Source organism: Podarcis melisellensis (genome assembly GCF_964234715.1).
Source record: "Podarcis melisellensis genome assembly, chromosome: 14".
Lineage (NCBI taxonomy): Eukaryota > Metazoa > Chordata > Lepidosauria > Squamata > Lacertidae > Podarcis > Podarcis melisellensis.
The window spans coordinates 12276318-12300060 of record NC_138546.1 but is presented as its reverse complement, the minus strand read 5'-3'; the positions used below and the strand labels follow the sequence as shown (position 1 = coordinate 12300060).

At 46.7% G+C, this 23743-nt stretch overlaps 1 protein-coding gene across 5 annotated transcripts in view; it reads left to right on the top strand.

Annotated features, from left to right (window-relative positions):
- The window catches only part of PRKAR1B (protein kinase cAMP-dependent type I regulatory subunit beta), a 121449-nt gene that overhangs the window by 82065 nt on the left and 15641 nt on the right, over positions 1–23743 (top strand). For all 5 annotated transcript variants that reach the window (XM_081889303.1, XM_081889302.1, XM_081889301.1 and 2 more), the window contains 2 exons: positions 6958–7018; positions 11752–11873. In XM_081889303.1, coding sequence (XP_081745429.1) covers positions 6958–7018; positions 11752–11873 — 183 coding nt within the window. The remainder of the gene's footprint in view (positions 1–6957; positions 7019–11751; positions 11874–23743) is intronic.

Genomic DNA, 23743 nt, shown 5'->3' with positions numbered 1-23743 from the left:
AGAGCTGGAGAGCTTCTCAAATAAGGCAGTAATGGACTACAGGGGTGGCCCAATGTGTTGCGGCACCTGAGTTGGAATGCCCCACTGCTGTTCCCACAATGTAGGGGGGCAAACTCCATGAGGTCTTCTCCTCAAGCCCTTGAGGAGTTGCCCCCACTGGGTAGGGGGGCAGATAATTTATAGATTCCCTCACACACCCGCTCAGTGGTGGAGCTATGTACCAGCTTTGCCTTTTAGGAGAAGATGGTAAAAGCCACACCTCTCAGTGGAAGGAAGATCTGTCTCCTTGTGCCTAGAGGCCAGGGAGACCCATGGCAAAGCTGGGTGTTGGAATGGGGGTGCCTCTCCTTGGGAGGTTGCCGCCTCACCCTGCCTTATGGGCACGATGGCACTGATGGTCTAGGTAGATCAGTGGTAGCAGCTCTCCAAGGCTCTCCGTAGAGGTCCTTCCAGCAATGCTACTCAAGGTGGTATGGTGTAGTGGTTAGAGTGCTGGACCCAGGTTCAAATTTCCACTCAGCCATGAAACTTTTCTATGTGGCCTTGGTTCAGCTCTCAGCCTAATGTGCTGCACAAGATTGTTGCAAGGATAAAATAATAATAATAGAGAGACATATGCTTACCACCGTGAACTGCTTTGAGGAAAAGCTGTGCTATAAATGTAAATCCATAATCAACAGTCTTGGTGCAGTATATGTGTTCAGTGGGACAATCCTTGAGTGTCAAACAAGTTTAATTATTGTTCCCAGCATCTGGGAACTATAGTTGTATGTATGGCGGCGCTAAGGAACCCTCTTGCAGAAGCTTTCCAGAGTTCCTTGCAGGAAGCCATGACACTTTAAAAAGGTAAAGAAATGAGATTGTTTCTCAGCACAAGTGGTTATTTCTTTATAAAGCCACCTACGCTTGGTACGTGCTGTATAAAACGTAGAAACAACAGACACCCCTGCCCTCAGGCTTAAGCTCTGAAATGATAAAGACACAATTAAGGACAAAAGAAAAGAAAAGCACAAGGGGAAGGAGGATCAGACTGGGAAGGCCAAGGTGAGCAGCTGTCAGAAGAGGGTAAGGGTTGGGTCCCCCTCCTCACTGCTGAGGCGGAAGGACCAAGTGGCAGTTGGACGAGGCAGGCCAGTGGAAAGGCCCTCGATCCGTCTCCCTCAGTTAGCTGCTGGTGAAGCCCTGTGATACTCATCCTACAACGGCAGCATCGTCTATCCTGGTCGTATGTCCAGCTCTCCACATTTCCACATCAGTTTGATTTAAAAAAAAAATTCACCCCCATTTTTGTGTGAATTTCTCCTAATATACACATAGGCTGTCTAGTCCAGCCCCCTGCAATGCAGAAATCACAGCTAAAGAATCCCTGACAGATGGCCATCCAAACTCTGCTTAAAAACCTCCAGGAATAGAGAGTCCTTTACCTTCCAAGGGGGTCCATTCCACCGTCAAACAGCTTTTTGCCCTCAGAAAGTTCTTCCTAATGTTGAGTCCGAATCTCCTGGCTTATAATTTGAATCCATTGGTTCGGATCTTACCCTTTGGAGCAGCAGAAAACAAGCTTGCTCCATCTTCCATGTGGCAACCCTTCCGATATTTGAAGGTGGCTATCTTATCTCCTCTCAGTCTTCTCTTATCCAGGCTAAACACACTCAGCTCCCTCATCAGCTCAGTTTCCAGACTCGGTCATCTCGGTCACCCTTCTCTGCACATGTTCCAACTTGTCAACATCCTTCTTAAACACATTTTTGCAAAGCGATGTTCACTAATATAATGCACTTTTGTGGGTTATTTTCACTAATATATGCATTTTAATGCACAGTTTCACTCTAATACAGCCTTTCTCGACCTTCCATCCTCAGATGTTGTTGGACTACAACTCCCATCATCCCTAACAAGACCAGCGGTCAGGGATGATGGGAGTTGTAGTCCAACAACATCTGGGGAGCCAAGATTGAGAAAGGCTGTGCTGGTATATATGTACAGTGGTACCTCGGGTTAAGAACTTAATTCGTTCTGGAGGTCCGTTCTTAACCTGAAACTGTTCTTAACCTGAGGTACCACTAGCTAATGGGGCCTCCTGCTGCTGCCGCACCGCTGGAGCACAATTTCTGTTCTCATCCTGAAGCAAAGTTCTTAACCCAAGGTACGATTTCTGGGTTAGTGGAGTCTGTAATGTGAAGTGTCTGTAACCTGAAGAGCCTGTAAACTGAGGTACCACTGTATATTTATACACATTTCTTGGCTGGAGAACTACATTGCAAAATTCAGAGAAACATGAATGTTAAAGTATAGCCATGTTTCGGTTCAGGTATTGTTTCAGCATTCACATTTCACTGTGAACTGAACCGAATTTCTTCCCCACCTCCATCCCTGAACTGATGCCTTTTTGGCAGGGTTGGTATCAGATTATTTGTTGCCTGAAGGGAAGCAGCCAATATACACACCTCCCCCCCATCACAAATCAAGGTACTTGGTACGTACCCAAGTCCAGCCAGCTTATTTTGGCACCTGAATGCAGAAACTCCTCCAGGGGCCTCTCCCACCTCCCTGGCACAAATAATAAATTAGATGACTAACAAATTGCTGCCCTTTCATGACACCCAGATTTGGGTGCCTCTGAGGCTACCGCTTCACCTTGCCTGAGGGGTAAGGCTGCTGGCTGAATAAAGGTCATCGCTTGGAGAATGAGCTTACTGTCGGCATAGAGAAGGATGCCCTCTGCTTGCTCCTTATAGCCGCTGTCCACTTCCTTGCTTCCTCTCTTAGTTTATCAGCACCCTTTCCTCACAGGGAAGATGAGGCAGGTGCCCTTTGCTATAAGCAAACATCACAGTGTTTGTTTACGGCTTAGCTGCCCAGCCCAGCTTCTGCCTCCCCGGTCCTTGATAGATTAACATGTCACCCCTCTGCTAAGTCTTTTTTTTGTGTGGCCTCCTCTAAGTGTGGGGCTGGCAGGTGCGGAGCCACAGAAGAGGAAGACAGGAAGTGATTTGGTACAGCTCGGCATTAAGTCTGCAAGCTTGAACCGGCTAATTGGTGTGATAAATCGGTTAAAGCGTTGATTGCAGATCTGAAAAGCCTTGCAGTTAAACAGGGGAGCTGGTCACAGCGGGACGTGGATCGCAGCTGGAAGGAAAGGAGGGTGGAGCCCCCCACTGCCTGGAGAGTGTCCCCCTCTGAAACAAAGCCCCCCTGGATGGAATGGCCCATGCAGCCCAGTCTTGTGCATCTTTGCTGGGAAGTTAGCCACAATGAGTTCCACTAAACCTGCTCCTAAAGAGAGAGTGGTCATTTATATCTAATAAAACAAAAACAAAACACCTGCATGTGTATTTGCATATGCTAATTTATATGTGTTGGTGCAAATTTAGAAATTGTTATTATAACTTTAGATAGGAATTCACCATAGTGGGGAAGACTGGGGTAGCTGAGTCGGTAGAGCGGGAGACTCTTACTCTCAGGGCTGTGTGTTCAAGCCCCACTTTGGGCAAAAGGTTCCTGTGTTGCAGGGGTTGGAACCAGGCAGAGGGCCTTCTCGGTAGTGGCGCCCGCCCTGTGGAACGCCCTCCCACCAGATTTCAAAGAGAACAACAACTACCAGACTTTGAGAAGACGTCTGAAGGCAGCCCTGTTTAGGGAAGCTTTTAATGTTTGATGCCTTACTGTATTTTAATATTTTGTTGGAAGCCGCCCAGAGTGGCTGGGGAAGCCCAGCCAGATGGGCGGGGTATTAATAATAATAATAATAATTAGACTTAGATGACTCTCGTGGTCCCTTCCAACTCTATGACTGTGTCCAGGTGACCTGTGTGCCTGCTCAGGCCCCTTGAGCAACATAATAACATGAGAAGATCCTGCTGGATCAGGCCAATGGCCCATCTGGTCCAGCATCCTGTTCTTACAATATCCACTTAGATACCTCTGAGAAACCTTCACACAGGATCTGAACACAAGCGCGCTCTCAGCTCCTGAGGTTTCCAGCAGCTGAATTCAGAAGCATTGCTTCCTCCAGCGGTGGAGGCAGAGCATAGCCATCATGGCTAATAGCCCAACCGCGGCTAGGAAATTTCCTGGGCGCTCTTGCTCTCCCTCCTTAGTGTTCATCGTCTTTGAGCTGGGAGGCCTTTCAAACAAAGGGCAGTGCTGTGACCACCCTTTAAAGAGAGATCTTACATTAGGCAAAGCAGAGCACTACTCCCAAGTGTTATTTATTTGTGTATCAGATCTTAATACCCAGTTGTACATTATGAGGGGAGGTTACAAAAATTCAGAATGAAAAGCAACTGGCATGTAGAATTGCAACCTTAGGAGCTGCTGCCTTTCTCTAGATTTCATCCATCCATCTTAATTCACAGCCCTTTACGTACTCCAGGGCACATGCAGAACTCCTGTACGAACAGGTTTCTCCATTCACTCCAGTGGAGAGGGAAGCTCTCTGCATGTATCCCTGTGTGTGTCCATAATTTCCCCCTTTCACTATAGGCTCCCTTATATCCTGTGCTTCCGCCCCCCCCCCCGGGAGACAGAGACATATATAAGATAGGAAACCAGGCGACGAGCTCCATTCTCAATCAGGCCTTTGGGGACACAGCACTGTCACTTGAATAGCTTCCTCTTGTTTTAATTACAGGCTTGCTTAACTTTTAGAGGATAACGAGGCAGTTTAATCGAGCGATTAACAGATAGATGCTTCTACTTAGCCTTTCTTGTTGAGAAGAAAGAAAAGAGTGATGGGCCCAGATTCACCCAGCTTGGTTTCATTTGGACTGTGTGGTGAGAAAGCTGGCAGAGCTCCGCCAAGCATTAATTTGACCCCCCCCCCCACTTTTGCTTTTCCTTCTTGGGGGCTTAACTGATCCCAGGTAGAGCTGCAAAAGAACTTTCTCCTTAGGCTGTTTGCTTTGGCAGCGCTGAAGTTTCGGAGGAGCAGGGAGACGGTAGCAGAAGCAGTCCAAAACAAGAAAACAAAAACTGCAAGTGCGCACTGTGGGGAATACCGTATTTTTTGCTCTATAAGACTCACCTTTTCCCTCCTAAAAAGTAAGTGTGTGCGTCTTATGGAGCGAATGCAGGCTGCGCAGCTATCCCAGAAGCCAGAACAGCAAGAGGGATTCTGCTTTCACTGTGCAGCGATCCCTCTTGCTGTTCTGGCTTCTGAGATTCAGAATATTTTTTTTCTTGTTTTCCTCCTCCAAAAACTAGGTGCATCTTGTGGTCTGGTGCGTCTTATAGAGCGAAAAATACGGTATCTTGTGCACTTGGCAGCATCACAGCGAAACTGCATTGTACAGCACGGGGAATGGCGTGGCTCAGTGACAGGACATTTGTCCTGCATGCAGAAGGTTCCTGCTTCAATCCCTGGCACCTCCAGGTAGGGCTGGGAATGTCCCCTGCCTGAAACTCTGGAGAGCCACCGCTAGTCAGTGTAACCCATGGGTAGGCAAACTAAGGCCCGGGGGCCAGAGCCAGCCCAATCACCTTCTGAATCTGGCCCGTGGATGGTCTGGGAATAGATCCAGCCCAATCACCTTCTGAATCTGGCCCATGGATGGTCTGGGAATCATCGTGTTTTTACATGAGTAGAATGTATACTTTTATTTTGAATGCATCTGTGGGTTATTTGTGGGGCATAGGAATTCGTTCATCCCCCCCAAAAAAATAGAATATAGTCCGGCCCCCCACAAGGTCTGAGGGACAGTGGACCAGCCCCCTGCTAAAGAAGTTTGCTGACCCCTGGTAGATCATATTGAGCCAGGTGAACCCAGTGGTCCTGTCTTCCTAAGGGTGGGGAACCGATGACCCTCCAGTTATTGCTGGACTCCGACTCCCATCAACCCCAGCCAGCGTTTTATTTCTTTATTGCATTTGTACACCACCTTTCTCTTCTAAGGAGCTCAAGGTGGTATACATGGTCCTCCTCTCCCCCATTCCATCTTCACAAGAACCCTGAGAGGCAGTGAGTGGCCCAGTGAGCTTCATGGCTGAGTGGGGATTCGAACCCTGCTCTCCCATGTCCTAGACCAACACATTCACCATTACGCCACGCTGGCCAATGATCAGAGATTATGGGAGCTGGAATTTCTACAGCAGGGGTCAGCAAACTTTTTCAGCAGGGGGCTGGTCCACTGTCCCTCAGACCTTGTGGGGGGCCAGACTATATTTTGGGGGGGAAATGATGCAAGAGGGCCACGAGCCCTGGTGGCTGCTTACCTGTGTCTTGCAAGCGGCAGGGGCTGGTGGCAGGATGATGAGCGGTGTGTAAAAGGGCTCTGGAGAGGAGCTGCTTAAAATGGCGGCCGCTCGAGCATTGCTGCTGCTGGCACCAACAAAGCCCAGCCCCCTTCCTCCTCTAGGCAGGGCGGGGAGAAGCCAGGAGGAGGGAGGGAGTAGGTGCCGCCACCACCACCATGTGAGGGAGAAGGAGGGAGAGGGAAAGAACGCATGCGCTGGAGATCCACGTGGTGATTCCCAGATCGTCCGCGGACCGGATCCAGGCAATTGGGCCTGATTCTGCCCACATAGTTTGCCTACCCATGTTCTAGAGGGTCACAGGTTTCCCCACCTCTGGGGTGGCGGATAGAGTACTGCATTTAGTTTTGGGAGTTCCGTGGTTCACATGCTGTTGGGCTGTAACAGGAATCTTGTGGACTAAATATTGGTTCAGAGGCACTTTGATACTTTTCAGGCACAAATATGTGATATACCGAAAACTAAAGCAACAACAGCAGACAACTAAAAGAACAACAAATGCTACAAAAAGGCACAGTTACATATAAGATGTTAAGCGGGACTTTTTGATGTACAGCACTTACCAATGACCCTTCCAACAGGAGACAACTTCTGGCTGGCCACTGCTGGAGAGACAGACTGCTAGACAGCATGGACTTATTTCTCCAATTCCTACAAGGCAATGCTTATTGGCTTCACTTACTCCCTTTTCTCATTCTCTTTCAGGGCAGCACCTTGAGGAAGCGGAAGATGTACGAAGAATTCCTCAGCAAGGTCTCCATTTTGGGTGTGTTGCCTTTCCTTTCCTTTTGGATATTGTTGCACCGATGAAAAATATACGGTGGTAGAGCGGTTAAAAAACCATCAAGGAAATATGCAGAAAGCCTGTGTGCACATGTATAAAGCCTGGTCTACACAACACAGCAAATTAAGTCTGTAAGAACAGGCTGCTGTACTTCAGACTGCAGGTGGGAGATGCATCTTTAAAAAGAAAAGAGGAAATCTCCCATATGTAAAATTACTCTCAGCAATTCAAAAACAACCACAGCTGGCAGTGGGCTTAGTTAGAGCATTTCTCCCTGATGAGCTGGACATTTTCTGTCTTGTTTTTGCGGGAGGGTTTTTAATATAGAGGAGCCTCCAAAAATGCCTTTTTCTCCCACCCACAGTCCTTTCTGCCATCGCCCTCACATGGGGTTCGCTGTAGCCCAATGGTTCCCAAACTCAATATTCTGAAGATCATTGGGAAATTGTTCAGGATCTTGGCAGACCACCTGTTGACTTTTCTGCCAGTTCATAGCAATTGAAATGCACTATATTCTAGCTACTGTATGGTCCCTCCCCCCATTCTGTTGTTGTTGTTACTTTTATATCGTGTCTTTCCTCTGAGGAGCAAAAGCTGCTGTTCATAATTCTGCTCTGCTCCATTTTTATCCTCACAACAACCCCGTGAGGTAGGTTAGGCCGAGTGACGGTGCCTGGCCCAAGATCACCCAGTGAGGAGGAGGAGGAGGAAGCTGTAAACAGGATGCAGCCTAAGATGTATCAGTCTAAACAGCCAAGAGATAGAGAGAAAAATCAGCATAGATTTAAAGGTAGAGGGATAGTTTGGGAACATGGAGAACTCTCACTTTTGACGGCGTTAACTTTGTGCAAACCGCTCTGTTGCAAGTTGAGTTGCAACCAACAGCTAGAGCAACAGATGCAACTCTTTCCTTCGTACAGTAGGCTACATTCCAGCCATTTATAAGCAAGAGGTTTACACACACACACACACACACACACGCATTAGCACAGGACACATTCTAGGCAAAAAGGTGTGTAAGGGGTGTGGCTTGCAGTGAGTCCCCAAGGGCCAGGCACAAAGGTCTGGAAAGCCTCGCTTAGTCTCTGGACTGAAATTCCTCACCCCGATCTAGTTGAAGTGGCAGCATAACTCTTATCCAGTGGTGTAGCGTGGAGGGTGCAGGGGGGCCTGGCCGCACCGGGCGCAACATCTGGGGGTTAGGGTTAGGGGGCGCAAATCCACGGGTTAGGGGGTGCAAATTACTTGCCTTGCCCTGAGTGCTGACAAGCCACGCTACGCCACTGCTCTTATCCCAAGGATATTAGACAGGAGTCTTTGCTCGCCCATCCTGGGGGACTGGACCTAGGCCCCTCTGCATGCAGATAAAATAATTTGCCACGGGCTGGTTCACAGGTGTACTGGAGTGGGAGAGGACGGCCACCCAGCCGCCAGCGGTCACAAACGCATTTGTTATTTTGAATGAAATGTTGGCAGCAACAACACTGATTTAATACCAAGACTTCGCCTTAGCATCTTCCTGGCAGAGATAAGAAAGACACAAGACTCCTGGCATGGGCGGTCATAATTTTCCTCTTCTCCCATGCCTACCACAGCAGGGTTTTGTATGAGTACAACCCTTCCTGGAATAGTTGAGCAGTCATTCCCCCCCCCCCCCGCTCCCTGATAATCCTTGCAATCATTTCTCATTTGGGCAGTCAGAAAATGCAGGGAGTGTGGAGAGATATGATTGTGCCATAAACTATTAGGTTTCCCAGTTGACAGGTGAGAAATGTTTCCCCCCCACCACCACCACCACTAGATGAAAGCAGTTCTTAATACTGCTTGTATGTTTAGTCGGAATTCCCTTTCTTGTAACTTGAAGCCATTGGTTCGGGTCCTAGCCTCCAGAGCAGGAGAAAACAAGCTTGCTCCATCTTCCATGTGACAGCCCTCTGGCTTGGTAAAAGGCGGCTTCAAGGTGTTCATATGCGTTCATGTATTGAGCGCACCATTTGAAGGGCTCTCAGAGGACAGCCCTTAAGTGGAGGACTGTGGTCCAAGTCTGGATTAAAGATAGATAACTCAACAGGGAACAGGATGAGTGGGCATGCAAGTCTCCTTGACACAGCCAGCCCCACTATGACTAAATGGATTGGAGTTCTATTTAAATTGGAGTAATGATTTTTAAAATGGCACCTACACATTAAAAAATAAACTATGCAAACTTTATGCAAATCTGCACCCTCTTTTCGGCCTCTCTTTTTTTTGCCCTACCATTAAGCAGAGTGGGGCAGCTGCCCCAGGCAGCATCATTGGCACCTTACCTATAAAAGGAAGTATTTGGTCCATAGCCATGGGGAGGAGGGGCAATAGGACCCTGGCTGGCTCAGATCTAACTCTGGATTTTCAGCTTTTATTTAAAGCAAGAACAAAGCACAAAAGCATGCATCTTCCAAATTATTTACAGTATAAAACCTGCTCCCACCTCTTAAGATTCTGGAATCACTCACAGTCACCAGAGCCTCGTTTTTAGATGCCATCACGTTGAATTTAATATTATTCAGATGTAATAGCATTAAATAACTCCCGCCATATCAGATTACCTGTATTTCACCCTCTGTAAGTTTAGGCCCCCACACTGCTAAAATTTCTGGCTGCAGGCTTGAAGAGGCTGCTAGCAGGTGGGTCAAAGTTGTTTCTCACCTTCAACCTTAACAGATACAGTCATACCTCGGGCTGAAGTAGCTTTGGGCTGAGCATTTTCGGGTTGCGCTCCGCAGCGACCCATGAGTAACAGAGCACGTTACTTCTGGGTTTTGCCGCTCGCACATGTGCAGACGCTCAAAATAACGTAACGCGCATGCACAGAAGCAGCAAATCGCGGCCTGCACAGACGTGAGTTGCGTTTGCTTCAGGATGTGAACGGGGCTCTGGAACGGATCCTGTTCACATCCAGAGGTACCACTGTATAAGAAGGGACCTGCTGGATCAGACCAGGGGCCAATCTGGTCCAACATCCTGCTCTCACAGTAGCCAGTCAGGTGCCTCTGGAAAGCCACCAAACAAAGCACGAGGGCAATAGCTATCTTCCACTGTTGTTTCCCAGAGACTAGGGTGTTGTGACGTGGGGTTTGTGATTTCAGCTCTCTTGACATAATATGCTGGAGACAGTTCTCTAGTAGCACTTCTTTATTAAAGCAAACAAGACTGAAGCCTGAGGAGGGGAGAGCTACATTTATAGGGACAGGGAACTAGCTAGAAAGGATACATTTTGGAGGGAACAATATCAGGCAATCACAGTCCTGCCTTTTGGAGGAAACCAATAAGACAGAGGATCCAAATACAGCAGCTTAAATGAACCAATAGCAGCTGTACCCTCTGGAACCAAAAGGCAGTTACTTTACCCTAATGCAAATACAGTGGTGCCTCGCAAGACGAAATTAATCCGTTCCGTGAGGCTCTTCGTATAGTGGTTTTTTCGTCTTGCGAAGCAAGCCCATTGACAGTTTAGCGGATTAGCGCTACAGCTGTCAAGCAGCTTCCAGCGATCAGCTGTTAAGCGGCTTATCAGCGGAACAGCTGATAAGCAGCTTAGCGGCTTAAGAAAAGGGCGAAAAAAGCGAAAAAACCCCGCGGGGGGATGCAAGATTTTTTTCGTCTTGCGAAGCAACCCCATAGGGGAATTCGTTTTGCGAAGCGCCTCCAAAACGGAAAACCCTTTCGTCTAGCGGGTTTTTCGTCTTGCGAGGCGTTCGTCTTGCGGGGCACCACTGTACAGACAATAATAATACAGATATAAAATCCTTTGACTCAATACACAACATAGGGAAACATCTTTGTACCTCTGCTGAGTTCGCCCCTCTTCTCTACTGTAACCTTCCCTGAATCTGTATCTCCCCTGAATCCTGCCTACTGCCTGCTGTCCCCTGTTAGGTGCCCTTTATATTTCCAATCCTCATGAACTCCTCAGCCTCCCAATCCTATTACACCACCAACATTATCCTGGTTTGCACCCTGCAACACGCCTATTAGACAATAGTCCTTCACCATTTTTGCTTGGGGAGGGGAAATGCACTTGATCTTCTTATTGCATCACGAAAAGGAAAACTTGCAATTACCCTTGCAATGCTTAGCGAAAGGTCTGGGATATCATCTGTTCCAGAAAGGACCCGCATTGCAGTGATAATTTTAAGAGTGCCAATTATGGCAAATCAAAGCGAGCGATGGAAAGGTCCCAGCACCTGCACTTGTAAGAGGCAAATTAAATCCATTTATCATTTTAAGTGCAAATGCAAAGGGCAAAATTTCTTTTAAACGTAGGGATGCCCAACCCTGTGTAAGTTATCCACCATTTTGACGGAAGGACGTGAGCAGGGTGAAATGGGTTTTGATTGGTGCTTAGGGTTGCCATAAGTCCGGACTTTCCCTGATATAGCTGGAATACTGCAGTTGGAAGCAGTGCCCAGGTGGAAATCACTGAAATGTCAGTGAAAATCCGGACAGATGGCAACCAATGTCTGAAGTCTAGATTTTGGCGAATTCCCTTAAAAATAGCTTTAAAACTTCAAAAAGCTCAACTTTGGGCAAAACTAAAAAAGAAAGAAAAAAGCTCAACAACTTTTGTGTCTGGAACGGTGCTTGCAGAAAAGGTCTGTTAAACTTTTAGAGGCAAACCAACACAAATAAAACAGGGGCACTGAGAAAATCCCTCCTTGTGTTCTTCTGTGTTTCAGAATCTCTCGACAAATGGGAGCGGTTGACTGTGGCAGATGCTCTAGAACCCGTCCAGTTTGAAGACGGAGAAAAGATAGTTGTTCAGGGAGAGCCAGGAGATGACTTTTTCATCATCACAGAGGTAAGCCTGGCTTTCTAACCCGGCACAATTCCCAAAAGTGTTTATAACTATCAAGTGTCTGCGTTGCATCGGCTTTGTTAACTGGGACCACGGGTAAGATTCCAAGCTCAGAACTGCAAGGAGGCCTTGTGCAAGCGAACATTAGAGTATGTGAGCCGGTTTTGCAAACTGAGCGCATGGATCGATGTGCTGTGGATAAAAGCAAAAGCAACTGTTTTGCAAATAATTCTGGGTGCAGATTCAACTGGTGTTGTGTGTGTTGGCAACCGTCAGTCTTGGGAGACGGTGGAGGAGCCCGCCTTTGGGGGTGAAGTCAAACTGTTGGGAGTCTGCAGCATCTGCTGTGGCTGTAGAGACCAACACGGGAGAGACATGTTTTGTTGCAGCTGGGGCAAATGAAGGCGTCTGGTTGTGCTGATGCAGATGCACCATGGTGTGCGCTCCTTTCAGTGGTCATTCCTCCTCTGGTCACTGTCATGGATGCAAAACCTGACTTTCTGTCTTTCTACTTCCTTGGGGTGTATGCTTCCTTTGGGAGCCTTGAGTTAGTTCATTTTGTCTAAACGTTTTGCATACTGCCCTTTGCCAGTAGGCCCCAGAGCAATTTGCATCCATAAAAACATGAAACAGTACAATGGGGGGGGGGAGAATGCACCAAAATGAAAAGAATTCCATACCTCCAACACACAGGGAAGAAAGGGGGGGGGGATGCAGCATTAAAATATTCGCCAGGTCTATAAAAGCCCAACTTTAAAAAACCAGGAATTCTTCACCTTACCCCTCCTCCAAAAGCCTGCCCATAGAGATGTTGACCTGTTTTCTAGAATACGGTGGAATCTCAGTTTTTGAGCATCTCTGGAGCTGAACAATTCAGAACCCGAATGCAAAAACTTGGAAGTGAATGCTTCCGTTTTCAAACGCGCCTCAGAAGTCAAACGACTTCTGAGGCGTGTTTCTCCATTTTCTCAATGGAATTTGCTGACCACCCATTGCTCCTTAGTTGTCGAACGTTTCAGAAGTCAAACGGTCTTCCAGAACAGATTATGTTTGAAAACTGTTAAGTTCCGCATTACGTTTGAGCTTTCGCACAATGTAAAAGCCACTTCTGGAACAATCATGGAATATAGTGCTCATTTCTATGCTTTTTGCTTCCAGAAAAAAATCCATTTGCAAATAATGTGGGAATCAGTTCTATACTTGTGCTATTATCACACTATTGTTCCAGAAGCAGCTTCTAACATCGTGTGAAAGCTCAGCTTTAATGTGGAAATTAAAAGTTAGGGAAGTGTTGTTTATTTTTAATTGAGATTTTACAACAAATTTTAGCATGATCAAAAATTCAAATTACATTGCAATTCACACACACACACAAACACACACACACGACTTCCCCCAACTTCCCTTTCTAGTTTATTACATATTCATTTCTTTGGCATTAAGGAAGTGTTGTGAAAGTGGAATAACCCGCCACATGAATGGAGCCACTGAGAAATACTTCGCAGCCCAGTTGCCACTCTTTCCGAGAGAGAGAGAGAGAGAGAGAGAGAGAGAGAGAGAGAGAGAGAGAATATGAGTGTTAAACTGCTTCAGGTCTGTAGCATAGATTTACTCAGCAACTCTGCAGTCCTGAACTTTTGGTTCTCATCACAGTTTGGGGCCGCAATTTAAAACCTCGTTTCATGGGGATTTACAGCCATAACAGACCTGGAGAATTTAGCACTCTGTGCCGAAACAGCAGGGAGTTGCCTGCCTCCCACTTATCTCTATACCCGCCCCCCCTGCTGTTTCTAAGCGGTGTGCTGGGTTGAAACACAGGTGTGAGCTGTATCTGTGTGTAGGGTGTGTGTGTGAAGTGGGGGACTGAGAAAGAATTCCGAAATAAGGGAGCACATCCATGCAAATAATATTCATTTTGCTAAATTAATAATGTTGCATTTGGTTTTGCTGGATTGTATCCTGCCCGATTGTTGTTGTTTTCTTTGCATATTTTATTTCTTTGCTTTTCTGATAACATTCCACGTCAATAAAGCATAAACAAACACGATACAACAAAGAAAAATATTTCCTTTCAAAGATTTGAAATAATCGACAAAAAATCAGAAAACGTGGGAGGGGATGAATTTCCCCCATCTCTGCCTTAGGTTGACTTGTGGTGAGGGGATTGGCTCATTCATTGGGTCTGAGAGTCTTATTCAAGACAGGTAAAATATTTCCCCCTGCTCTTCTGGGTTTCTGGATTCCCCATGGCCTGACACACACACACACACACACTTATTCAACAGTGTGTGATCGAAGTCACCTGTGTGCCCTACAAGTGCCTTTCTGCCCTTCTCTCTCTCCGGTCTCATCCTGAAGCACCTGTCCTCAGCATCGCCAGTTAAAAGGATCAGGTGCAGTTTGGTTCAGTGCGTGGAAACATGTCTTTTCAAAGTGAAAATTCATACAAAAATGTGTATTTTAGGAGAAAAGGCACAGAAATAAAACATATTTTTAGGGGAATGCATTCAGAATGTGCATTTTTAGGGGAATGTGCACCCAATTTAAATGCATGCTTTAAATGGGATGGAACAGATCTCAGACTGAATACATTCAAAACTGACACTGAACAAAATATACAGGTTGTTGTGTGCACCTCTGTTGGACACTTGCTGCCTATTGGGCTATGTAAACAAATAATCTGACCTTAGTATACGGAGCTTTCCTATGTTCCCAGTGTGTAACAGGTTTGCAGTTTGATCTGTGAAAACTAGTGAACAAAGGCTGGGGGGGGGGAGTATTTTAAAAACCTCCTGTCAGTTCTCCCCTCCCCCTCCCTTGTCTTCCTTCAGACATTTTTGAGATCTTGTTTCCCACCCTGCTTTTTCACACAACAACATCAGGCCTTCCCAGCCTGGGCAGATGTGGAATGCATCGGCTGGATTTTCAAGGTCATGGAATTATCCCATTTGAGATTCCTGGCACTGAGGTGCAGAACCTTAAGCGCCGTGCAACGCTTGTTGCCATAAAGAATTATATTTTGGCAAGTGAACCTTGTAACAGATGCACAGTCCCGAAAAAAACAAAAAACAAATTTGCAGCCATATCATAAACTATCACCACTGTGTGTGTGTGTGTGTGCGCGCGCACAACACTCAGGAGATTTTTGCCTTTCTGATTTCATTGGTATGTGTGCTTTTAAGGTATTTGTTTTCAAGAGTCAGGCTATATATTTAGCTGGGTCTTGCTAGTTTTCCAGTTCAGCTATAAAGCAACCCCATATATAATGTTAGTGAACAGTGGGTGGGGCAGTGAGGTGTGACAGATTCAAACAGCCGATGTCTCCACCCTAACATAAAGCAATCTCCATCCTCCCTGCAGAGAAACAGCTGTCTGAAGAGCTGTTGTTCATGGACCCAACACATGTTGCTTTAGTTATGCAGGTCTGGTGTAGCGGCTATCACACAGGTGATTTTCCTCCCCACCCCTTAAGAAATGGAAGAAGAATGGTCCCCTGCTTTTCATGCAGACAGTCACAGTTCTAGTCCCCAGCACGAATTGTTGAAAAGGATATTGATAAGCACAACTGGGACATATTTCTGCTTGAGATCCTGAAGCGGTCAGAGTAGAGAGTTACGAATTTGGTTGGACGCAAGAGTCTGGCTCAGAGTGAAGCATCTTCATGTCTTCTTCCCTCCACCTGGGGGAATCCCATGGCATCGAGAAAGGGAAGGGGTTGCCCTCAGCCTTGGCAGACGTCACAGGTTAAAAATGGAATCTTTTGCAGGTATCAGAACCAGTGCCATCATCACAGAAATGCAGTCCAACCTGGTGCTCCAGATGTTGGCAGATTATCAGTCCCAGCCAGTGCTGCCAATGGCCAGGCACTTGGGTTAGGGAAGGCTAATATGCCGGCGAAGTGGCAGAGTTAAGCAGGTAGGAGCCTCTTATTCCTGGCTTCCAGTAAGCTCTGCGGGGCAAATGGATTGCAACCTGAGCCAACAGGAAGCAAAGCAGCACCTTTCTTCTAGATCAGCCTTTCTCAACCTGTGGCTCCCCAGATGTTGTTGAACTACAACTCCCATCACCCCTAGCTAGCAAGGCCAGAGCTCAGGGATGATGGGAGTTGTAGTCCAACAACATCTGGGGACCCACAGGTTGAGAACCGTTGTTCTAGATGCCATGGTCCCTGAGGGCAAGGAACTGGTCCAGTCCTCAGTCCTAATAATGTTCCTGAGCAAACCCCTCTACATTTGGCCACATAAGTGGACTTCCTCTCCCTGTACAAACCTGCCCATTTATTTGGGTCATCATTACATTTAATTCCCCCCACCCACCCCAAGGAAATAAAACCAGGCTATTGATTTAAACATTATTCAGACTGAGTCCCACAGCTTCCCACAAAATAAACCCATATAACCAAATAGAATGTTCCCTTTTCCTCATTCCTTAAACTTCCACTAGATTCCCAGAAGTACCTTTTATGGCATGTGAAAGGCCACATAAAGCACAAAAATGATCACGTAAGGAAACTTCGGGGAAACGGGATGAAGTGTTGTGGGAATGCAGCCTCGTTCCTATCCGTTTCTTGTTATAATGACTTAGGGACATAGGAAGCTGGCTTATAACATGTCCTGCCCAATATTGTATGCTGTGACTGGCACCAGCTCCAGGACAGAAAGAGTCTCTCTCATCACTTGCCTCCTGATGGACGTGCCAGGGATTGAACACAAGACCTTTTACTTGCAAAAAATGTGCTGTACCACAGAGCCGCAGCCTTTATGAAAGTGTGTTACTATTACACAGCAAGTGTATTGAGCATATTTGATGGAATTGCAGGTGCTTTCAGACTGTCATGGCCTCCCCCCCCCAAAAAAGGGATTCTGGGAACTGTGGTTTGTTACCATTAAGTTCTGGGTGAACATATCAGACGATACAGCGATTCTTCAAACAGCTCGTTAATTCACAGGCCAGAACAGAACAGAACTGAACTGAAGGGTTCAGTCAGCCTGCTTATATAGAGCTCCAGTACAATGTAACTGTAACAATTTTCTAAAACTATCCAATCACTGAACGTCACTTTCGATCCCTTATTTGCATAACTATCTACAGTAACCCCCTGCTGGCCCAGGGTGAGAACTTCAGTACATAACAGTTACCACAGGGGGTTTGAGGCCCCCTATTCCCCTCTCAGAGCTACATTTCCCAGAGTGCTTTAGCAGCCAATCTATCTTCCCAGGGAACTCTGGGAATTGTAGTTCTGTGAAGGGAACATGGGCTTTCCTAACAACTCTCAGCACAAGCAACAGCTCCCAGAATCCTTCGGGGGAAGCCATGGCTATTTAAAGTGGTATCGGTGCTCTAAATATATGGTGTGAGGCCTTAGACAGGAACCAGGAACCTGTGGCCCACCAGATGTTACAGAACTATACCCCCCTTTGTCCCTGACAATTGGACATGCTGACTGGAACAACATCTGGAGGGCAAAGGCTTCCCCGTCCCTGTTCTAGGTCAATCAAGAATTGACTGGAAGGAGGGGATGACAGCACAAGGAAGGGAGTGCTGGAGAAATTAAACCCACTGAACTCTGAGCAAGTAGCATGTCACAATGTCTCCCAGCCAGGGGTGCCAACTTGAATAAAATATTGTGTGGGCCCAGGTAAGCCCAGCCCCGCATAACTGATCACATGACGCAGTACACACACACCATTTGAATGGGAATGCTCATCAATTTTGCGGGGGCCTAGCCACCACAAATATTTTATTGTGGGAGCCCCTAGGAGTTGGTTCTTGTGCTCCCAGCTTCCTGCTCTCTTGTATTTTTTAAGGCTAAGGTGTCGAGCTGGCCTCGCGGGATGTTATCCGCAGACGGTTCTTCAGAGTGGGAGTTGTTCTCAGTAACTCCAACCTGAGCCTCTCCCAAGGCTAGCTTTAGTAGCACAGCATCAAGGAGGGAGCTGGACTGATTCAGCTGCCCGAGAATGCCGTAGTCCACAGCTGTGGCAGCCCATCCTAGCTTCTTCAGCTCCCACGCTTCCCCCGTATCAGATCCTTTGGCTCTAGTTCTCGTCAGCAAGCACCATATATGGTCCGGAGTTATGTCATGGAACTCCTCTCGGTATGCTGAGAGAGCTGCCCCTCCCTCCCCTCCCCAACCCCCTGATATCGGTTGCATGTTGAGAACTTCATGCTGGATTAGCAGTTGGGCTAAGTGCCATCTTGTTGATGGGAAACCATTCAAGCAACGTTAGGGAGATGGAGGAGGGTGCAATTAAAAAGGAAGCAAGGGGACGATGCCAGATTAGTTCATGTAATTTATAGAGACCCAGTTTTCCACTGAGTTAAAGGAGCCAAAGGCCCTTAGAACATCTCAGCCAATGGCAGCCTGAGCACTTTCTGCCTGCTATGCCCCTCGGCGACATTAAACTAATCCAATTCAGTTAATCCTGTCTAATCCCAACCTGGTGCCCCCTATATATTTTGGAGTCCAGCTTCCATTGCCCCTGACCACTGACCTTGCTGCCCACAGCTAATGGGAATTGTAGTGCAAAACCATTGGAGGGCACCAAGTTGGAGATGGCTGAGCAAAGCCATCAAAGGTTTTCCATGCTTGTCTTCACAACATTCACATCAGATAGGAATTCTGACATTGATTTTGCTCACTTGTGGATGCTGACAACCAGTTCCCTCTACTTAAATTGCAGGCCATGGGTAAAACGTCTGGAGCCCTGAAGTGCTGAGTAATTGCGCCATTTAACTTTCTAATTGATTGCAGTGATTAATATATCTAATCCTTAAATGAGAACAGGTGCAGATTTTTAAGTGCGGATTTATTTGTTTCTCTTTCTGACCCATGGCTGAAGGTGGCTTAAGAGAAAATAAATCTAATAAAAATAAAGTACCCAACAGAAAAATAAGAAATGTAACTAAAATCCCTATTATTATTATTATTATTATTATTATTATTATTATTATTCCTGGGTGTACATGCTGGACACACAAACACCACATGGCCTCAACCTGGCACATAGGACCAACATCTCTTAGCTTCATCAGATGAAGACCTTCTGAGCATCCCACCTCCAAAACTCTTTCACTGCCATATCAGTTTTATCAGAGCAGCTGATGGAGGCAGAAGCCAGAACATTTTACCACATAAAGAAAAAACAATAACACTCTGCTTCATAAATCACAGTAATATGCATATTATTTTAGTGATTACCAAATCCAGGCTTGAGTGAGGATCATGTGAGGGCCAGTGAATGAATGAGAGCCAGCGTGGTGTAGTGGTTAAGAGCGGTGGACTCGTAATCTGGTGAACCGGGTTCGCGTCTCCGCTCCTCCACATGCAGCTGCTGGGTGACCTTGGGCCAGTCACACTTCTCTGAAGTCTCTCAGCCCCACTCACCTCACAGAGTGTTTGTTGTGGGGGAGGAAGGGAAAGGAGAATGTTAGCTGCTTTGAGACTCCTTAGGGTAGTGATAAAGCGGGATATCAAATCCAAACTCTTCTTCTTCATGGCATCCATTTGTCTTGGGAGACGATGAAGGAGTTCACCTTTGGGGATGAAGTCAAGCCATTGGAAGGTTACAGCACCTTTTGTAGAGACCGACAAGGGAGAGACATGTTTTGTTGCAGCTGGGGCATGTGAAGGTGTTCAGCTCCAGAATGCCTCAGATTTTGTTTGCTTGTTGCTGTTGCATGTTGGTTTTGCTTGCGTCTTGGCCTGGGTGCTTCATGTTGCCTTACAGCTTGCTCAGGTAAAAACCTCTGCTTAGAATGATAATGCAAGCTGATCCGCTGCTGCTGATTTGTGTGGCCAACGCTGGAAGGAACAAAGGAATGATGTGCGCTCTCAACTGCTTGCCATCTTAACCTGAGAGGGACCCCTTTGGTGAGAACGCACACAAACACAGCCAGGCCAGGCGTGAGAACTGGGTAAATGTCTTCTGTCGGGATGAATGGAGCCAAAGGCCCACCTTAGGCACACTTTGCTATCAGGCCTGGTAATCTCTTGCAGAAACACAGCCTGATTAATTAGTAACAAGGACTGGGAAGGCTGTCCGAAGGAGCAACAAAGGCTGTGCTGCAAATCCTCCAAAAGTCACCCATGTTTTGAGTCGGCTGTGGCAGCGATCTCCTCTCAGCTTCCTTTCCCCCCTCCCCTAGTTCCCAGTGATCCGTGCAGTCATCCTTTTGTTCAATACAAACAAACTAAGGCGGCAGTGCCAACTCCACTCACCTGGGAGCAGGTCTCTTTGAGTTCATTAGGCCCTAGAGGAGCTCCGCCCTTGTGTCCAGCACGTCCTACTCACGAATGGACCCATAGAAATGAATAAGCGCATACCCTCCAACATTTCTCCAATGGAAATAGGGGCATCCACAGGAAAAGCGGGACATTCCGGGATCAAATCAGAAACCGGGACAGCTTATGTAAATACGGGACTGTCCCTGGAAAATAGGGACACTTGGAAGGTCTGCAGGCATTAGGCATGCCTATTAATTTGTGCCTATTAATTAGGCTTATTGATTCCAGTGGGTCTCCTCTGAGTAGAACTTTGTTGGATACAGCTCATGGTTGGAATTGTGTTAGTTGTTGTTGTTGTTGTTGTTACACCCCACCCATCTGGCTGGGTTTCTCCAGCCACTCTGCATGGCTTACAGCATATATAAAACATAGTAAAACATCAAACATCGCTGACCACTGGTCCTGCTAGCTAGGAATGATGGGAGTTGTAGTCCAAAAACAGCTGGAGACCCAAGTTTAGGAAACCCTGGTTTGGAATAAAAGAAACTAAAGTGAATATAGATTAAAAGGATTTCAGAAGCATACGTGTGTGGTACTACCCAGTTGGAGCAGGGGGCGGAAACCATGTCCACCATGGGCAAGTCAATGTGAGAGGTAACTGGAACATGGAAAGAAGTTTTAGCAATAGGTCAGGGGGATGCGGGTGGCGCTGTGGGTTAAACCACAGAGCCTAGGACTTGCCGATCAGAAGGTCAGCGGTTCGAATCCCCGTGACAGGGTGAGCTCCCGTTGTTTGGTCCCTGCTCCTGCCAACCTAGCAGTTCGAAAGCACGTCAAAGTGCAAGTAGATAAATAGGTACCGCTCCGGCGGGAAGGTAAACAGTGTTTCCGTGCGCTGCTGTGGTTCGCCAGAAGCGGCTTACTCATGCTGGCCACATGACCCGGAAGCTGTACGCCGGCTCCCTCTGCCAATAAAGTGAGATGAGTGCTGCAACCCCAGAGGCGGCCACGACTGGACCTAATGGTCAGGGGTCCCTTTACCTTTAAAGGGGGCAAAAAGATGATGGAACCAAAGGGATGGGATTTGATGAGTTCATGAACGCATGAAAACATTCTCCTCCACATCATATGTGGTTCGGTGGTCTGCAAAACCTGGGTGACTGATCCCTACTTGGGCTACCTTTCCCAGCCTTGCAACATAAAAAGAATCCACAAACGCCCCGAAGAATGTCAACCTCAAGCTTCTTTTTAAGTACTCAAAGCTTCTCTTTTGCATGCTCAACATGTAGCACAACAAATCAGTAAGGCTGGCTTTTAAATTCACATCTGGGATGACAGCTTCCTCCAAGCAGTTCAGCCTCATCCAGATGTAATCTAAAACATGTGATTCATAAACCCCTTAAAATTGAGGTTTACGCTGGAAATGCCGATACGTTCTTAACTATGCTGGGAGCTAACAGTTCCCACCACAGGCTCCTTTGATATCTAGAAGGGGAAAGGTGATGTATTCGGGTGTGTAAATCTAGTGTGCATTCACTTCCGACAAGTGCCACATCTTACAGATCACTTGGACTTCAGAAAGTTTTGAGAACGTCCAGTTTTCTTGGCGCTTCCCCTTTTATGGATAGCGTAGCTAGGACATCCTGCTTACTCCTCTTTCTGGACTGAATCCAGTTAGCTGGTGTCACTGAAAGGCAAATTAAACGTCGCTGTGGCAGACGTGGGCTTTTGTTCGCTGTTCATGCATGAAGCAGGAACATCTACAGATGCTGCAAGCATTCAAGCAGGAGGGCTCACAAAAGCTGACCATGGCTGTCAATCAAGCTGACCATTGCTGTCAATCACAGCCCCTTAATTTGGTGTGTATGTGATCAATGCATTTTTCTTCTTAGCGCAACTTCCTCACTATGGTAAACAACTCTCTTGAGATTTGAGAATGCTAATGGAGGCTCGGATGCTCTCTTGAATATTGCCAGTATACATGTCGATTAAATATTCAAAAATGCATTTGAGATATCCCTATGTAGTCAAAGCTTCAGACAGACAGACACACACATACACACACACACACAGAGAGAGAGAGGGAGGGAGGGAGGGAGGGAGGGAGCGAAACCTAGAATCATAGAATCATAGAGTTGGAAGAGACCACAAGGGCCATCGAGTCCAACCCCCTGCCAAGCAGGAAACACCATCAGAGCACTCCTGACATATGGTTGTCAAGCCTCTGCTTAAAGACCTCCAAAGAAGGAGACTCCACCACACTCCTTGGCAGCAAATTCCACTGTTGAACAGCTCTTACTGTCAGGAAGTTCTTCCTAATGTTTAGGTGGAATCTTCTTTCTTGTAGTTTGGATCCATTGCTCCATGTCCGCTTCTCTGGAGCAGCAGAAAACCACCTTTCTCCCTCCTCTATGTGACATCCTTTTATATATTTGAACATGACTATCATATCACCCCTTAACCTCCTCTTCTCCAGGCTAAACATGCCCAGCTCCCTTAGCCGTTCCTCATACTGTTACCAATGGTATTGATCCATCCCGTCTTTTAGAGACTGCCCAAAGGCAATGGTCAGAAGCAGAGCCCCTCCCTCCAATCCTTGCTTCAAGGTTAAGGATGTAAGAAGGCACTGTTTTTCATTCCGTCCTGCGTACTTCACTGTTTTCATTCCGCTGCAGTTTCATCATCCACCCAAATCTGTTATCTGTCTCATTGTCTGCTGCAGCAAAATAATGTAACTTGCATGATTTACATAGTTAATTATATAGAACGGTGTTTTTTTTCTAAAAAAAAATGTTTAGGGGTACTCACATTTTGAGTCAAGAAAATAACAATTTTATGGTTGAAATAAGGGAAAATAAATACAGTCAATGGACAAAAGTACAAAGATTCACAAAATGTTTAGGGGTATGCATACCCCCCAGAAAAAAAAGCACTGATATGGAGTATGTAAATCACATTTTCATTACATTTCCCCACCCCATTTATTTCACTGCAAAGGAAATACAATGCAAATGGGTGCAGGAGGGGAAGAAATGTAGTCAGTTTGTGGACTGAAAGCTACAACAAGGGCAAATGCAAACTGCATTCACTAGATTGATTTCTGTTCAGGGCATGCGATGGACAGGCGAACATTTCCGCTTCTGTTTCTGTTTTTGTTGGAATCCTGCAACATCCCTATGCAAGGTATCATGGAAACGGCTTCTTGGAAATGGTGTTAAGTGGAGTAACGCCCTGGCTATTGGGATGGTTTAAACCAAGCTTTCCTTTGTGGAGGACTTTTCAGCCATGTTTCCAGTAAAAAGGAGCTTCATGGAGATCTGGACATGAATTAACACGGTGTTTCTGCAGGCAATAGCAAACCTTTGTTGAATTCTCCCTACTCTCCGTATAGTAATCCTTACCCATGGACAGTAACCCTGACCTTGCCAGTGGCAGCCAGTGGAATGCAGCAGGGCAGAGAAATGGCAACAGGGCAGAGGTCAGTTTTCCCAGGACCAACTAGTAGCTGAGAGCATATGCTTTGGGGTCCTGGGCACAATCTCTGGCATCTCCAGATAGGAGCTGAGAAAGATTCCCTGCCTGGAACCCTGGAGAAGACACTGCCAGTCAGCGTAGACAACAGATGGACCAATGACCTGACTCAGTT